The sequence below is a fragment of the Hippocampus guttulatus genome, chromosome 7 (assembly GCF_054856545.1).
Source record: "Hippocampus guttulatus isolate MCC_2025c chromosome 7, RoL_Hgut_1.0, whole genome shotgun sequence".
NCBI classification, from domain to species: domain Eukaryota; kingdom Metazoa; phylum Chordata; class Actinopteri; order Syngnathiformes; family Syngnathidae; genus Hippocampus; species Hippocampus guttulatus.
In genome coordinates this window covers 17,170,154-17,188,404 of record NC_141267.1, presented here as the reverse complement: position 1 = coordinate 17,188,404, position 18,251 = coordinate 17,170,154, and the positions used below count along the sequence as shown (strand labels likewise).

The 18,251-nt window shown below is 43.3% G+C and overlaps 1 protein-coding gene across 1 annotated transcript in view; it reads left to right on the top strand.

Moving 5' to 3' along the window:
* trabd2b (TraB domain containing 2B) overlaps nucleotides 1-18,251 on the top strand; it is a 59,604-nt gene that overhangs the window by 28,170 nt on the left and 13,183 nt on the right. The window contains exons 3-4 of the mRNA XM_086116383.1: nucleotides 11,627-11,773; nucleotides 15,284-15,458. Of these exons, the coding sequence (XP_085972509.1) occupies nucleotides 11,627-11,773; nucleotides 15,284-15,458 (322 nt within the window). The remainder of the gene's footprint in view (nucleotides 1-11,626; nucleotides 11,774-15,283; nucleotides 15,459-18,251) is intronic.

Genomic DNA, 18,251 nt, shown 5'->3' with positions numbered 1-18,251 from the left:
CTTCGGAGCGTGCACTTTCCTGGAAGGCTACAGAGCTGCCATCTATGGGTGGTTGCACACGTGTGTTTTTTTGAGGAGGGAAGAAGGAATGTACAAAGGAGCTGGAAAAAGGCAACGTTCAAATTTAAAACTTATTGCTCGCTGTCTGCCGAAATCTGTTTCATCTCTTTCCAAGGAGGCAGCCTTGGTCAATCCTTGAAGTCATAAAGTCGTACCGGGCAGTACCTGCTTTTATCAAATGGACTTCGGCAGCTGTATTTTGCAAGGTGTATCTGTTGGTATGCACCAGAGCGGACTTTAGCGGCCCCTTATATTCATGCCTTGCGTGAGTTTAGCGCAAAGTGCAGTCTAATTGAGGACATTAGTGGAGTGCGCCGTTGTGGGAGTGAACACAGGCATCTTGCCACAGCCAATGGAAATGGCTCCTCTCATTTCCTTTGAATTTGATGCATGCAAAGTACGTAGATGACCATTTCCATGTTTTAAAAATATGGCCCCAAAAAATTGGGGGGAGGGGATGGGGAATCTTTTTTCAGTGGGAAATGGAGGAATAGTTGTGAGAAGCCAGCCATTGCGAGAACCAAAAGCAGAACATACAAAGGCCAAAGCAGACGGGAAAACTGTACTTTTACATTAGGTGATCCGCTCTGACTATCGCAATCTCCCTTGGGATGGCCAAAACACAAGCACATCCCCATGTGAACAACAAGCGCGTTGCATATTTTTCCAAGCTTCTTATTACATGATTTAACAACAACAACAACAAAAAATGCACCATTCAATGAGATAAAAGCAAATATTTAGGTTTAGCCCCTTGATAAATATTTATGAACAAGTCAACATTCTCCAGAGAATGCTGAATGTATACCCACCAAACATTCATGAAATGTTAATTGAATGTTGATGTATTCATGGTGGGTGTCGAACATTTTTCTCCCCCCAAAAAGGGATTCAACTGGAATCCATCGGACGCGACTTGCATGAAGTGGCGTGCATAACGCTAGAATGACGTTACGAGATGCAGGGACGTTGGCCACCGCCATGACTTCAGTCACCTGGACCTTTTGCAGGTGATTATGTGGCGTTCTCACATTTCAGCCACACCTCCAATGTCGACTTTATAAGGGGACAAATCATTCTTTGGGGAGTGATTGCGTCCAAAGTCGTAAGCCCAGCCAAAGCTGAGGGAGATAAGAGAGGGCGACGTTGGAATGTTTAAACATGTGCCGACATTTCTCATCTGGTTTGGATACTATCACGCACATTGTTGGATTCAATGCGATTTTTTTTCTCTTACAGGGAAAAAAAAGTGGTGTGTGAAATGTGTTGAGATTAGTGGAGGCCGCGATGTTCGTGATGGACTACAAGCTTTAAGATAAGGTTAGAGCGAACTAAACTAGGAAGGCTGCATAAATCCCAACGTGAGGTCCGGGGGCAGAAGGTTTTTAGGCTCATTCAGCATGTCATATGTTCAAATTTAGTTATTGTCTTGAGATGAACAAGGTAATGGGAATGCCATTCATCCATTTTTCTCTAGCGCTTGTGCTCATGAGAGTCTTGGGTGAACTGGCGTCTACCCCAGATTGGATCTGGGCCGGCTGAAGAGCTAAAGCTGGCGGCCGTTTTGGACAGTTTTGTTTTGTACTGAAGTTGAAGTACATTCAATGTTGTTTTCTTACAAAACGTTGATAATAAAAAAAAAAGGAATCCTTCAAATCCTTAAACCAAAGCATTGACCACAAATAACCCAGCACCGGGTTAGCTATTTCACTCAGTTTGGGTTACTTTTGACCCAGCTTGCAAGCAAAAGCCATGCGAGCACATAGAGAAAATGTAAATGCCATTTCTAACCCCAAACCTGGCAACAGTGAGGCGGACATGCTAACCACTAGCTCGCTATGCTAACCACTAGCTCTCCATGCTAACCATGAGCTCACTGAGATGCCCGTAATAAAGAAGCCATTTGATGATTTATGATAATGGAAGATGATTAATTATTTTCTTCAGCTAAACTAACTTCATAAATCGGGTTTTGTGAAGGAAATTTCTCAAAACATGATCGGATAGTGTCATGAGGCTTTGGTGAAGCAACATGGGGTTCAGTGGGGTTGTTCAATGTTTCTCGCATGTTCCAATCTATTGGTGCTTTGAAAAACTGTTAAATGTGTTCCATCATGATGCCTCTAAGTCAAAACCTGTATATTTCCCATTGAAATGAATGAGTGGAAATGCCATTAATCTATTCCAGCCCACAGCAAATAAGTTTTAATAAGAAAAATGGCACTCTATAATACTATGCTTTATAAAACATGACATAACTAAATAGAATGTAAATAATTAAACAGTGGTTGCCATGGTTTTTTTGGTTTGTTTGTGCTGTCTGATGTGCACGCCTTGGCCACCTGGGGGCAGTATAATACAGATATATTGATAGAACTTTAGAAGCCGGTCGCAATTTCTCAGTAATATGCCATAAAAGTAGTCATTAATTTTTAAAGAAATAATATATGCCTCTGAGTATTGTTATTATATTAGACTGTTGGTCCACATGTGTTGCTCCGCCAGTTGTGTTCAAATATCTGTTGCTTCAAGGGTTAGTATATCGCATTCCATGCATCTGGTTTGTAAAATCTCTCCCTTTTTTTGCAATGAAGAAAACCACAAAGATAGACTCGTGGTGTTTCCCAGTATGTATTACAACAACATAAAACATTGATCGTTCCAACAATCATATTGAAAGTAGCCAAACAAGTTGCTTGCATTTGCACACATTAACCTAAAATGGTGGGTTTGAAAATACCTCCTCATCGAGGGGCTACTTTACTCTTGTAACGCCTCATAAACACTCGAAAGATCTGTTTGATTCCCTTGGCAGCCATTCCGAAGAGGCTGAACAGAAATCATTTTATACACACCAGCGATTTAAGAGCGGGCTTCAATTTCGACACGTTATAAAAACGTCAGCGAGTGTAGCAGCTTTGCATTTGCTGGCTCCTTCGGCCAGTTGTGGCACTGCAACAAGTTGTAAATACAAATGGTAAGAAAAATAAAAGGCCATTGGCTTATTATTATCCCCTATAATAAGGCGAATGAATGCTCTTCAAGAGTTTGATTTGCTACTTGGCTGAGTTTTGAGCAGATGCCTTCACGTAGTACTTGGATGGTTGGAGTCAGCCGGACTCACATGTAAGAGGATGGATGGAACCTCTCAGGCCAATGAAATGAGATAATCGGTCCCGTAAGAAATAATGGAAGCAGAAATATCCCGTGCAGACCATTTTCAATAACGTTTGCAACAATTTTACATTTAAAGGTAATTAAGTGTAAGACATGGTCAACCCAATGTATAAAGGAGTATCCTTTAAACAACATCAATTTAGTTTTAAAAAATAAATACAATTAAATAGTAATGCGTAATAGGGGAAAGGATATTTGAGGGTTTTCACTGCTCTGGAATGTAATTGAAAGTGAAAAAAAAGGGGAAAAAGTTTAATTAAAAAGCTTACTTTTTGGCAACTTCAATATATTAATTTTACAGATTTTTGACCAATATAGAGTGGGGAAAATGCTTTTTTTCTTTGATGAAGTAATGCTAATGGCTCAACAAACATGCTCAACTTTTATTTACCAGTGTTGTTTTTTTGGAGGGGTGGGGGAGGTTGTTTCCTGAAAAGTAATTCTTTTCGGAGATGTGATATTTCCGCCTGCCGATTCTTAATAGACGTACATTTTTCCTGTGTCTGGTCACCAAACAGTGAGCTGAGTGAGTGATGATGAAACCAATGACACCAGACTCCCGATAGGCAGAATCATCACTGGTGATGAGTCATGGATCTTATTGGACCAGGAGACCAAAAGGCAAAGACTTAAGCCGAAAAGTCCGAAGTTCTCGTGGTCGAAGAGAGCAAGACTTTGGTCATCCAAAGTCAAAGTGATGTTGAACGGTTTCTTCGATGTGTGGGTGACTGGTCCACTGCCAGATCTCACGACTTGGCCAGAGATTCAACCAATGGGGACCCATTTAGAAGACTCGGACGACATTTAGAATGCTGTGACGATGAAGCTGCACCGACTCCTTCCAGGGATACACGATGGCGAGCTCGAGAAGGCCGGGAATGTGTGTTCGATCGAGTCGACTCAGAGTCATTTGCTTTTCGGGGGCGGGCCACCCAACTGGCTTGAAATTCCACGGCTTCGTGTTAATAAGACGCATCTGCGCCTGCTTAAATGGATGCATTTCAAGTTAGATGTGTGCCACCTCACCAGATGTCGGACTTGGTATCGAAAAAGAACAGATTGCGGGATTTTGCTTTGTCATTTTCACTCCTTGTTCCAACGGACGGACGCTGGACTTTCATGAGATGGAGCAGCTGTGAGCCGTTTCTGTGGGGATCGAGTGATACTTTATTACGTTCTGTTTTCTGGGGGGGGGGGGCAGGAAAGCCGGGATGACTGGCGCGGCGGAGGCCCTGCCAAGTCAAACAGCAGGGTTTATTTGTCGACAAGTTTGCAGAGAGCTGGGGCAACACCCAGAAAATTCCCCCCCTCCTCATCCCCCCCCCCACTCACTGCTCTTATTAAGTGGCGAAACGGGAGGCCGAAGAGCACTGGGGCAAAGAGTGCCAATGGGGGGGGGGGGGGGCAAACAATTGCAAGGTGCATGCGGAGAGACGGGAAGGATGAGAGCCGAGGCCCAATCGGGGGATATTTGCCATGATTAGACGCTCACCCCCTGCCTCGGAAGGGTTGAAGGAAGACGGAAGCGGAATAAAACGCGTCTTTTCTGTGGAAGCTGCCAGCAGCAGGCCTCTGCCACCGGGATTGTCCCCGTGGTAATCCCTGGATTTCCTCCTCCAAGACAGAAGGTTGAGTAGGCACAGCGGTAGAAAGAAGCCCAAAAAAAAGGAGAACTTGTATTTACGCCGGGTTGTGTTTGCGACGGCGTTGGCATGAAAGAGGGGGCTGTATAGAACATGGAAGGGGCTGATGACTCAACGCTCGGCCCGCGCCAGATGGGATGAGTTGAAAGTGCTGCTTACCTTCAAACAAGCGAGTCAAGTCCACATGCTGCGAGGCGCCAAGAGGCCGTAAAAAGTTTCTGGCGAGGTTCCGACGCACGGAGACGTTTAAAGGTTGCCTTGAAAAGCCCCTGACAGCTGACACGGATCTCCCGGAGAGTCGAAAACCCAAGATCGTCGTGAGGAGCCGCCGATAAAAGCGGATGAGACAACGGCGGAGCTCTCGGGGCCAGACTGTTCGGATGACTTTGATGGGCTCTTGGGTGACACCAGCACTTCCTCTGCTTAATGTATTCAAGGTGCTTCTCCCTCCGGAGTAAAAGATCAGACAACAGCAGGTGTTTAAAGCCCCCCATGCCACTGTGAATTGTACGTGAAGTCATGTGAGATACTCCAGGTTTGATGGGATTGGCTACAGGCGCCTTTTAGGGCATCCGCATAGTAGGAAATCGGTATGGTATGCTTGGAAAGACGTGGGACTCTGGGAACCTGACTTCACTGCAGTCAGATTTACGTGGCAAATTTGAGGATTTTGGGCTTGCAAGGCGTGCAGTATTTGACTCAACATAAAAAGTGATTTGTTTTCCGTGTGACAGGTGAGATATCAGGGTTAGTTTGAATGAAAGGGAAGGGTTCTCAAGAGATCGCGATCGGTGTGGATGAATAAGTGATCGTCGTAGGTCGATCAATGCCTTTCATTTCTGATTACAAAAAAAACCCCAATAAACAATCACCTGCAGCTTGTCCTTGACAGCCTGCAGACAGCTCGAGAATATACTGTGAGCAGTGGAGTGTTCCCTTGCCCATTCCAGTAACTGACTATAATGTGTGTGTACAGTTTCTACACCGTCCATTTGAAATAATTTATGAAGAGAAACATCAGATGAATCAATTACTCACTGAAAAAACCCAAAACACCTGCCAGTTAAATTGATTCTAAAAATAATGTATTAGTGGGCGGCTAATCCATGTGATCTGAATCGGTATCGGCCGATCAGCAGCAGAAAAACCCTGAAACAATCCATATAAATAAAGAAATAAATAATTGTATAGATTATAGATCGGCCCGGCGGGCCAGTGGTTAGCGCGTCAACCTCACAGTGCAGATGTCGTGGGTTCGATCCCGACTCCGGCCTTCTTGTGTGGAGTTTCCTTGTTCTCCCCCGGCCGGCCTGCGTGGGTTTTCTCCGGGTACTCCGGTTTCCGCCCACATTCCAAAATCATGCATGGCAGGCGGATTGAACACTCCAAATTGTCCCAAGGTGTGAGTGTGAGCGCAGACGGTTGTTCGTCTCTTTGTGCCCTGCGGTTGGCTGGCAACCGGTTCAGGGTGTTCCCTCCACTCTGCCCGAAGACAGCTGGGATACGTTCCAGTATACCCCGTGACCCTTGTCCATCCATCCTCACGAGGGCACACAACCACACTCAGAATCACATTTAGGGACAATTTAGAGCGTACAATCAACCTACCATGCATGTTTTTGGAATGTCGGAGGAAACCGGAGCACCCGGATAAAACCCACGTAGGACCGGGGAGAACATGCAAACTCCACACAGGGAGACCAGAGCCTAGAATCGAACCCTGGACCTCTGGACTGTGAGGCAGTTGTGCGAACCAGTCGTTCACCGTGCTGCCTCCTAATAAAAAAATTAATGAAAATATATTTATCTCATTGACAGTTTTTCAGTCATCTGAACAAAGATGCATTATTTGTACCTCCCGCGCACACCGAATCATCTCAACGTGGTTGGAAAATTACTGGTTGAGTGTGAATGTGCCTTGAACGGTTTGTTTAGTTGATGCCTCTGCGCTGTGGTCATGATGGGAATGTACAATATTTTCACACAAGACGTTTTGGAGCCGCTGGGAACCCGGCATCGATATCTCCTATTCCCAGGGCTGCCCTGGATGCTATTTCAACTCCTTACCCTCACTCTGGCCCTGCAGGGTGGGGGCAAACCAAAACCCCCCTTGCCTTCCACCCACAGACGGACGCAGCACGTCTTTAGGGTCAGGGGTCCGGCGAAGCCTTTTCAAGCCGTGAAACACAAGCGGGCTCTCTGGGGAGGTGAGAGCGGCCAAGGGGAACGCGCCTCCCTGGTTTTCTTTATCGGCGCCTGATTAAATGACGGCGAGATAAAAAAAATGAAGAGAAAAGATTCTCATTGAGCTCGGAGGGTCCCACGGTGGTGTCACCAAAGGAGTCTGAATATATCCGTGATGATGATAACAATAAGCGACTGCATCCATGTGATTTGGGGCCTCCTGCTTGAAATTGAGAACACATTCCGCTGTCGCGTTGTCGCTTTGATACAAAAACAAAGAGGGAAGATCGTCTGTGATCCGTTTCTACTTTTAAGAACATCATCGACAATAAGTAAAAGAATCTGCGCTGTTGCTCAAGTACCGTATTTTCTTCGGATTATAAGGCGCACCTTCAATGAATGGCCTCTTTTATTGTTTCAACAAAAAGGCACAGAAACCTCGTGGGCTCGCATCCACAAATTTCCTTAGAAGTCTTGCTTGTCTCCTTCTTCCTTCCTTTAGTCAGTCGTTAACTATGCTTTTTGGTATTGTCTTCGTTTCATAATGGCTGCGCAGAGCTCACAAAGTAGTTGTCTGTTGGAGTGTGGGTTGGCGAATGCACATGTCAATTAGCGTCGGGCAGAACCCTTTTCGGTTTCAATTGGTTCCTGCTAGTAATCACCACTAGATGGCAGCGGAACACGAACAGGGAAACAACTCAATAGGGAATACAGTATAACGAGACTGTAACACCATATATAAGGCACATCGGATTACAGGGCGCACCTTTTGGGAAAATTGAATGCTTTTAGGTGCGCCTTATAGTGCGGAAAATATGGTACCTATCCAAATGTGTGAATTTGTCCAAAATGTGGACCAAAAATATATTTTGATGAGCATCAGACACACGACGTTCAGCAAACGGAGGCTCCAACATCCAACGCGAAAGCAAGAAAAGTGAAATAAATAAGCGCAAGGCCTCTGTTTGTTTTCTTGCACCTGATTTATATAACAGCCAGCATGCGTGCAAAAACCAGCAACCCAAACTCTCGGCCACTCGGTAATCCTGCAAGATCATCACTTCCATCTGCGCAGCATATGCTCCGCTCTTCAAAAACAAGCCTTTCATCATATTGTACAATTCGGTCACATTTTACTGTCTCTTTTACTCATTTTAAATGCCCTTTCTTGAAGTTTCAAGGAAAGCATCAAGGGGGAGCAGACTTATGTGTACGTGTAAATGCAGAGATAAACGTTCCTTTTTTTTTTTTTTTCAAACTTTGACTTAATTTGTGGCCCGGTGGAGTTTGCCACATCCTCGTGTAAATTGGCTAACTTGATCCCGAGCCCGTTGCCAAATATTTTGTATCTTCAAGGTCAATACTTGGGAATGCATGTACACTTCATTTAATTGATTCTTAAGTATTTACGAACCGGGGCTCCACTCATGATTGGTTGTACTACTAGACTAAAAAAAAAAAAGAAGAAGAAGAAGAATTGAAATCATTAGTGTGCACTCGACTGTCTCGATTACTTCCTTTAAAGCTTTTATTTGATGAGGAAAACATTTTTGCAAGAAGCCGGTTTGATGAAAGCCAGGCTGGAAAAAAAGATGCTATATCATCGATATGACCCATTTCACAACACCAGAAACACAGACTGAGCACATGCGCACACACACCCACATACAAACTACTACCCTTGCCGATGAAGTCCATTATTCAAATAATTCATTCATGTGTCAATTATTTTGTCAATTCATCGATGAATGAGATAAAGAAATGTAATTTCCTTCTCTCCTTAAAAGCGAAAAATGTAAAAATGTAAATGAATTATGATTCAATTGCTGGTTTGGTCCGCACTACGACAGAAAATCTAAAGATCAAGGTTAGGATAGATCATAAAAACCAATGACTTAACAAACAAATAGATCAAACATTTTTGTTGACCAAATAAAATATAAACAGGAGCGATTCAAAAAAAAAACCAAAAACACATGTAGCTTTTTTTTCCCCTTTCGGCAACTCATGGTAGGGCTCCAAAACCATCCTCGCAGACTGACTCTGGATTTACCGTATCAGTTTCGGTGAGAGGCACAATATTTGCTAATGCTTTTGTACTGGCTCTCATTACAACTGTGCAGCTGTACCTAATGATGTGTCCGGTGGGTATTCAGTACGGTTGTGAAAGCAACATGTAATTGTGTAAATTGCGGCTTCGGGCTAAATCCGTTGAGCAGCTGTATCAGACCGTGTAGCTGCGATGCGATTCGAATCATCTACATTCTCAACGTTGACTTTCTTGGACGGCTCTTGGCCTTCCGCAGCCAACTGAGATTTGAAGTTATGACGAGATGAGTCATTTTGGCGTCATCAAGTCAGTTTTGGTGCAATGTAGATGTGTGTGAAAGGGCTTCAACGTGGGCCTCCGGTTCCTGGAGGGGCGAGCTCAGCGGCCCTCAACCCGCTTTGACCCACATGTCAGACCGATTGCATGTGGCATGGCGCTGCGGGAGTCGGTGAGAGGTGGTGGGGGTGGAGGGTGTGTGTGTGTGTGTGGGGGGAGGGGGTCTTCGATTTGACCCATCATGCAGAGTCTCCGCGCCTAAACGCCGGCTGCATGCAATAAATTCTCTTTAAAGAGGGTTTACTTTTGCTATTAATGGCGGTTGTAGATTTACTACACCCCCGATGACAGTGAGAACCCTTTCAAAGACCTCTCTCCAAACTTTCTCCACCCTACACTAGAAAAGCACTGGCACAAGACCAATCAAACACCAAGCTAAAATTATGGTAAACTCAATTGAGATAGAAAGAGCGTATGAAACCAAGTTTCTCGGATTAGTAATAGACTCAAAACTATGTTGGAAGCCACATATCGATAACGTAAAAAGAAAAATAGCCAAAACCGTAGGGATCCTCTACAAAACCAAGGAAGTGCTAAGTAAGAGATCTTTGTACACATTATACACTTCATTATTATTACCATATATGACCTACTGTGTGGAAATATGGGGAAATGCCTGCAAAACAAACACACTCCCTATTCTCAACCTACAAAAAAAAGCAATTCGAATTATTAATAGATCAAAATATACGGAACCCACAAATCCACTATTTATCAAATTAAATACGATGAAATGTTATGACCTGGTTGACTTTAAAATCGCCCAATTAATGTACAAAGCACACAATAACCCGCTCTGCCAAAACATTCAGAAGTTTTTCGAAATTCGAGAAAGCAGCTATGATTTAAGAGGTACCAACTTATTCAAAAAACTCAAAACAAGAACAAACATCAAGCAAAGAAGTGTATCTATCAAAGGTGTTAATCTGTGGAATAATCTCGAAACGGACCTGAAAATGAGTAAATCGCTTGCCGAGTTCAAAAACAAATTCAAAGAAATAGTACAAACAACCTACATCAATCAGAGTTAAAATGATAAATTCAAAACATTAAATATAATGATAAATCAGAACTAAGTTGATAAATAGAGAAAGGTATTGAAATATCCATTATGAATACAAGAGAAAATTGACACAAGAGTGCCAGGGTGTGGATTTATATACGGTAATCCCGATACAAACCAAAAGTTGTAAAAATATCACGGTTAAGGGTAAAGTATGAGCCTTAATGGAGACTTCTTTCTTCTTACTTTTTTCTTTTCTGATTGATATAAAAATGATTTATTAGATACAATCACATAACGGGGTAGGACTAGATAAGTTTTTTACTTCTTCCTACTCCCTTGAACATAATAACTGTTGTATGAAGATTGATTTCTTTCTTTTTTTATCTACCTTATTTTCTGTCAAATTATTACTGTATATATGTTTTATGTTCAATAAACAAACAAACAAACAAACATTGGTGTGCATTTTGCGATGGACTTTACCTGCAGTCGACATCAAAAGAAATGACATTACAAATTGCTAATGGCATTAGCCTCTTTTGCACAGCAACGTTGGTGCGCGATCCACAATTGGTTCGCCTTTATGTATGACAGAGAACACAGCTAAGGCCAAATAGTAATTTTGGACAAATTAACCCAAAGTTTCCTCTTGACAAAGTGTATTAATTTAAAAAAAAACTCAAAAACTTCTTTCCAATGAGCCATTTTGTGTTTTGCCTCAGTGATGAATAGATCTCTCTCTCTCTTGCTCTCTCTTTCTCCCCCAAGATTAAAAAAGGTGTTGTGCAATAAACACTCAACAAAAGATAATTGAAGAAAAAAAAAACGCAACCAAATATCCCACATGGCCATAAAGTACAGCTGTTGTAACACCGGCCGAGCTGACATAAATACATTTAAAATCAACTCCGAAACCTCATATATGAAATTTTTGCTATAAATAATTGACTTGAACGAGTTCATGCAAAAATTTCATTTCATTCCTTTTATTGAGTAACGTACTATATGTAGTTTAAGTTTATAATCTTTTATTTTTCTAGTTTCAGTTATTTTTAATGTTAAGCTAGCTAATGTTAGCGTCAAGAACTCAATAATAACAATGCTTCAGATTTCAGCGGTTGAAAAAAAAAAAAAATGTTCTTCATCTTTTTGCATGCTACCTCCCCACAGGTGCTATTCGCCTTGAACCAAACGCTGCTGCAACACGAGGGTGTCCGAGCGGGCAGTCTGCAGGGCGCCTACACCACCGAGGACCTCATCACACATTACAACTGCGGGGACCTCAGCTCCATCATCTTCAACCATGACAACTCGCAGGTCTGCATGCTCGACTCATTCTCACCCATGTTCTGTGGGGCCACTTTGTATCTGGCAATGGATACAAACTGTAGCTATGGCGGGTTTGTTTACACGACAAGGCCGTGTTGGAGCCGTAAAATCAAAACAATTTTTTATACAGCGCTGTCTAAACACCGATGGCTTAAATTGAAGTTTCACAACAAAATAAGACTTAGATTGTCTACATTTGGTGAAAGACATACTGTAGACCGGCTACTGAGGCGGATAACTAGCTAGCATCGTCAGTTTGAAGAGCAAAGTAGCAGCTATCATACTAATGTTCTGACAGACAAATAAGTACTTTTACTGTTGTCATAAAAGTGGGGAAAAAGTTGTTTTTGTTCGACAAACACTGTGATGATGTGTCACTTTTATATATTTTTTTTGTTCACTGTCATCATATTGTTAGCATGTGCCAAGTTAGAGCTGGAGCTGATTTTTGCGTAAGATTGTTGTTTTAGTTAACTAGCTCTGATGTGAAATGGATAAATCATGTCCTCATGTTTCTTTTCAATGCAAAAACAAAAATAACTGCAAAACAATCATGTTGACCTCCGTGTCAGAACAAAGCCGGATAATGGCTGTGCTGGTGCCTGGACACCCACACACACAGTCTGCTGAAAATGTATTTTTTTTTTTTTTGCTTATTTTAAACACAAGCAGAAGCTCACCACACAGAAAAACAACGTGAGTATTTTTTTCCCCCTTCCAAGGCAACCAGGATCTATGTTCGCTCACCACGCATCTCTAATTCAAAATGAATGCAAATGTCATGTCCATCTGTGAAGCATCTTAATGTCAAAATAAACTTTGCTTTCTTTAGTGGGGGATGCTAAACTTGTACGACCGTAACACTGACATATAAGCTATTAATAAAAGACTCAAGGGACATGAATAAGGAAGCCCTTTGCCAAGAAATTGTTGACAGTGAACAAAGTAGCTGACAGCATTTTACAAGACACGATTGTAACTTACAGCTTTGAAAATATGCAAGCACACAACACACACAAAATGTTGTCAACAGATCTCGAAAACACTCCCAAACTCACCATAAGTCAGGTTTTACTAGACACATTAAACCCAACACACAATATGTAACCTTAGCTTTACAATTTATTCTCGCCGGAGACCCGCAGGAAAGTGTGAAAGTCCGAGAAAGAAAAAAAATAAAATCTCTCTGGCCCCCCTCGTGTCACTTTTGTAGTCTGCGTCCATTCGTCTTACTAACTCAGTCGGCCCCCAGGAGCTTGTTGCAGCGCTCCTTTTACTTGAGTGGCCCACCGGCGGCCTCCTGCCCTTTAAATCAGAGCAATTGGGCCATAATGAAATGACATGTACTGGAGTTTTGCAGCACATGTTAGAGCTATCAGACGCCTGGAGCTCTAAGCACGTGTGTGTTTATGTGTGTGTGTGTGTGTGTGTGTGTGTGTGTGTGTGTGTGTGTGTGTGTGTGTGTGTGTGTGTGTGTGTGTGAGTGTGAGAGAGAGAGAGAGAGAGAGAGAGAGAGAGAGAGAGAGAGAGAGAGAGAGAGAGTTCACGTGAAGAACTGCAGGTGTGCGACTGATTGGATCCAAATTGGAGACCTCCAACATAGCCGCTCGTGTTAAAAACAGGTCAGCTCGTATTGCACACGCTTTGCCCGCACAAATTTTATGTACTGGTACACTGAAAGGTGATAGCTGCAATTGGACACATTTTTTAAAGTGCTGTATGTACCGTATTGGCCCAAATATAAGACGGTGTTTTTTGCATTGAAATAAGACTGAAAAAGTGGGGGTCGTCTTATATTCGAGGTCTAGACATTATAACCATTCACGACGCTAGATGGCGCCAGATATCATTGAAGCGAATGCTGAACTTGACTCCCCAGGCCAAAGTAAACCCCTGCCACGAAGAATAAAAATAAAAATAGAGGTACCACGAAGAAGAAAAATAAAAAATAGCGGTAAGAAGGAAAAGAGAACAAAATAATAGAAGAGATAACAGAAATTGGAGAAACGTAGTGACAATCTGGAGAAAAGTGGGGCGAAGATCGGCCAGGTTAACCGGCAGCTGAAGAGAAGTTATGATGTAATTTACATTTCAAAAACCAGAAGCCATTCATTTACGAATGTGATTGCACTTTAGAATAGAATGAGGCAAAATAACATGGTCTTTCTCTCAAATATATTGTTATCAGGGCCGTCTTATATTTGGGCCAATACGGTATGTGTGTATATTTTATAGATCCATCCATCCATTTTCCGATCCGCTTATCCTCACAAGGGTCGCGGGGGGTGCTGGAGCCTATCCCAGCTCTCTTCAGGCCAGACAAAAAGGCAAACAACTGTGGTTACATCATCTACCCAAACTCTTTTACCAAAATGTTACAAGCAACTCACTAAGGCAGTGCAATCACAATGAACCTACAAACAAATTTACCTTCATGGCTGACCAGTTCCTTTAGCACCGTGTGATCCATTTTTGACAAAACAGACGCGATTTGTGGGAAAAAAAAAAAAAAGAACCTGGCGGCATTTTCTGCTTTTCTGAATCCACCAACCCGATATGGGGTTGAAATCGAAAGCGGCAGCAGTTTACAACGACTTGTGTGAAACAGCGGAGGTGTCAGTGAGCAAAAGCAGTTTAACAGATGCGCGCGCCTTCCCGGCATTAGTGTGTCGAACATACATGACGAAACAACGGCTTTTTGTGTCGAGGAAGGTGTGAGCCTCTCCTCTGTTCGGAGGTGGTTAATATACTGTCGGCGTGAAGTCAGGAAGATGTCGGCTCAAAGATGGACGCGAGCGAGCAGGAACGTGCTCACGCGTGGTTCAGTAAATCGCTAACAGTGTCAAACCCAAATACATGAAACACATCTGCACTCGCGCCAAATGTTGTCCGTCTCTCACCGGCAACTCTTTCGCATTTCATTTGTCTTCCTCAGGCATTGTGGGAACTCTACACTGCGCTCGCCTGGGTGATTCACTGCTCTTAAACAACATCATAAAGTGTCATGTTGTGAGCGTAGACCGCGAGCGCCGTGTCAAGTTGAAAATCCCAGACTCATCGGCCACTCCCCTTTTGTGTCGAAAGCAATTTTTGTTGTCCCAGACGATGTCGCTGTCATCGCTACGCATTATCTGAAGGCGCGCAGCCTCAGCGGCTGCGTAAACGCACAATATGGATTAGGTTGGTGAATAAAAAGCACCACTGTGTTTCTCATGTGTGAATTTCGTTTAAATTAAAAAATAATAATAATAAAACTTAAAAATATATATATTTTGGCGCCACATTATTGTGCTACTTCCCAATTTGATTTTGGCAGCATGTTGTGGCACGTTAGTGATTCAGGAAAAAAAAAAACTGAAAGGCACCAACATTTACAATTTGGTGAATGGACTGAGAAAATTCGTGCATGTCCTTTAAGTGCCTTTTCAAAATGCCCACTTTGAATGCCTCACCCATGAGATACCCTTTTCCCTTTCCTTCCTTTTTCTTCTCAACCAGCTGCCCCACTTCATCAACAGCTCTCTGCCAGCTTACGAGCGCACCACGGCGCAGCAGATCGACAGCTACTTCCGCCAGGAGCTCATCTACAAGCGGAACGAGCGCATGGCTCGCCGCGTATCCGCCCTGCTGCAGAGGAACCCCAACCAGACCTACTTTTTCGCCTTCGGCGCAGGTGAGATGATCGGCATGGAGAAATAATCAACCAACCCCAGAAAGGCGCTTTGGTTTCCTTTCCTTTTAAACAGAATCTCTCTGTCCTAATGTGTGTTGATGTTGAACAGTGTTTAAAACCAGAACGAGAAAAAAAAAAGGATGATGGTAATAGCAGACAATGGCTCCCAGACTTCTGGTACACACGCGTACAGTCAGACGTCTAAATTGCAGCCAATTCCAACCTCAGGACTGAAGAAACTGCTGTTTGTTTCAATTAGCATTCCTAGCTAATGCTGCTAACATTCCCCGAGTTGTGTTTGTCCTGGGGAATGCGCGTACGCGCACGTGCGTGTGTGTGTGTGTGTGTGTGTGCGTTTCATAAACATTTGTGTTTCCACAAGCAGGTGGTGAAATGCTTTTGACGGCGCTGTATGGAAAACCGTTTGAGCATTTATTTGATATCCAGCTAATGTCTCTCACTTGTATGGCAATTCAGCGCATGAGCAGAACAACTACGAGCACTTCAAGCATTATTTTGTGACAGTTCTGTGCAGCAGTAGGGCACCTTTGGCATACCAGGAGAACAGCTAGATGCTACAGGTAAAGCAAAACTACTAAAAAGTGGGCATTTTGGTGCTACTAGATGTTAAATAATGGTCAAGTGATGACAACATATGGGCGTTCAGACACAAACATCATCCATCCATCCATTTTCTGATCCGCTTTATCCTCACAAGGGTCGCGGGGGGTGGGAGGGGGGTGCTGGAGCCTATCCCAGCTGTGTTCGGGTATTTGGCGGGGAACCACCTGAACTGGTCGCCAGCCAAACGCAGGGCACACAGAGACGAAAAACCATCCGCGCTGACACCAAGGGCCAATTTTGAGTGTTCGATTAACATGCCATGTTTGTTTTGGGAGTGTGGGAGGAAACCGGAGTACCCGGAGAAAAGCCACGCAGGCACGGAGATAACATGCAAACTCCACACAGGAAGGCCAATTATTCTTTCCAACGCGCCACTCTTTGTTGAACACGTTCAGAGACATGGACAAAGGCGCAATGAGGAAATCTGCCATTTTTTGATTTACTAACGACGGAAATGGCCAGTTGCGCATATATGACACTATTAACCCTTTCATGCACCCGGTAACCTGATCACATGATAAACTGTCACTCAAATGGTTAATCTCCGGCCAGTGTTTACATATTCAAATGATCCCTTTGACAACATTCCCAGAAAATCACAATGTCCCATCACGGGTCAGCGACTTTTCAAACAGACTCGCCCATGTTGTTCCGGCTACGTGGCGTCCGCGGGCAGCACGTTGATGACCCCTCCCCGTACCCCTGCTCCAGTGATAAGAAATAGGACCCAATAAATGTTTTTAAATGTGTCTTTCTCAGGCCCAAATCAGAATACTTCCTGTCTCGTATTCATTGGCTCATCTCTTTACGGTCCAGCACAAGTCCCCGCCGTTTGTGTTTCTAACTAGCAATGAAGTTTTATCATCCATTTGATACCATGAAAGCACCCATTGACAAACGACATTAGAAGTAGTGAAATCCCGTCTGTTGGTACTTAAGTGACTTTATTGCATGAACCGCAAGACAACTTTGGCGGTTTTGAAGGGGGAATTAAAAGAAGTGTCGTAAGAATTGAGGGCTTAACCAGACATGCTCAAGAATATAAAACAGCCAGGGTGCACTAAGGTTTCTTCATTTTTATAGTCACCTTGGGTACAGTGTCGGTTCCAACAATGTGGAAATAGTTTTGGGGAAGGCCCTTTACTGTTCCAGCATGACTGTGCCCCGCTGCACATGGACAGTACCAATACTTAGGCCTCATTGCCGTTTCGGTGTGAAACCGGTCCGGCAAAGTAAAATTGACTGGAAAGAATCAAGGCAGCACTCGGGTAACAACCGCCTCCATTTACAGCAGTCGAAAGTTCCATCCGGGAGTTTTTGCACCATGTGACGACGCGTGCATAAAGTGGCTCGGATTGGATATCCATCTTTACCCTGCCTGGGTCTGCACACCTACACCTTCCTGACTGGAAGTGCCTTTGTGTGCAAAGTGCAAGCTTGAGAAGGCTGTTTCTCGACCGGATACCTCCGCATATTGTACATGCTTTACCAACCGGATGCTTAATCGGATTCTCACCTGTTTTTTTGGGGGAGGGTCGGGGATTGGTCTGCAATCTGAGGCCGTGGGCACTGTTAGGTCAGTTTCAGTCGAGCAGCAGGTGGCAATACAAGACACACACACACAAAAAAAAGCGATTTTTTTTTTTTGGGCTTAATTGTCATTCCACAAACAGGATATGAATCATACTGTGTTTAGACTAGTGGGGGACATATTAAAAAATATATCTAATGTGACTTAATAAGAAAGAAAGTTGCTAGAATTGTTTCAGAATAAATGACAATTTACAGACAATCATAATTTGATGAATTTCAATTCATATTTCGTTTTGGCACTAAATACCGCCTTTGTCACATTGAATCATCACGCGTTCTAAGAGTTTGACCGCAAAATACACATGCAGGGCTGGCTGTGTATGTAAATATGACAGCGCTCATCAACATTTAATGCTTATCTACGTTCCATACACACACAACTTGATGAGCAACATATGAGCCTACGGGAAGAGAGCTAACTGCAGACTGATTTGAACTGGCCGCGATCGTATTTTTAAAGGAATACCTTTCTGACAGTGTCCATCGCACTCAATTGTGCAGCTGCCAAGCGTCGCTCGTCTCTTGAGGCTGTCGCTGGTACTACAGGATGTTGTTCTCCCCTTGCAGTTATTGTTC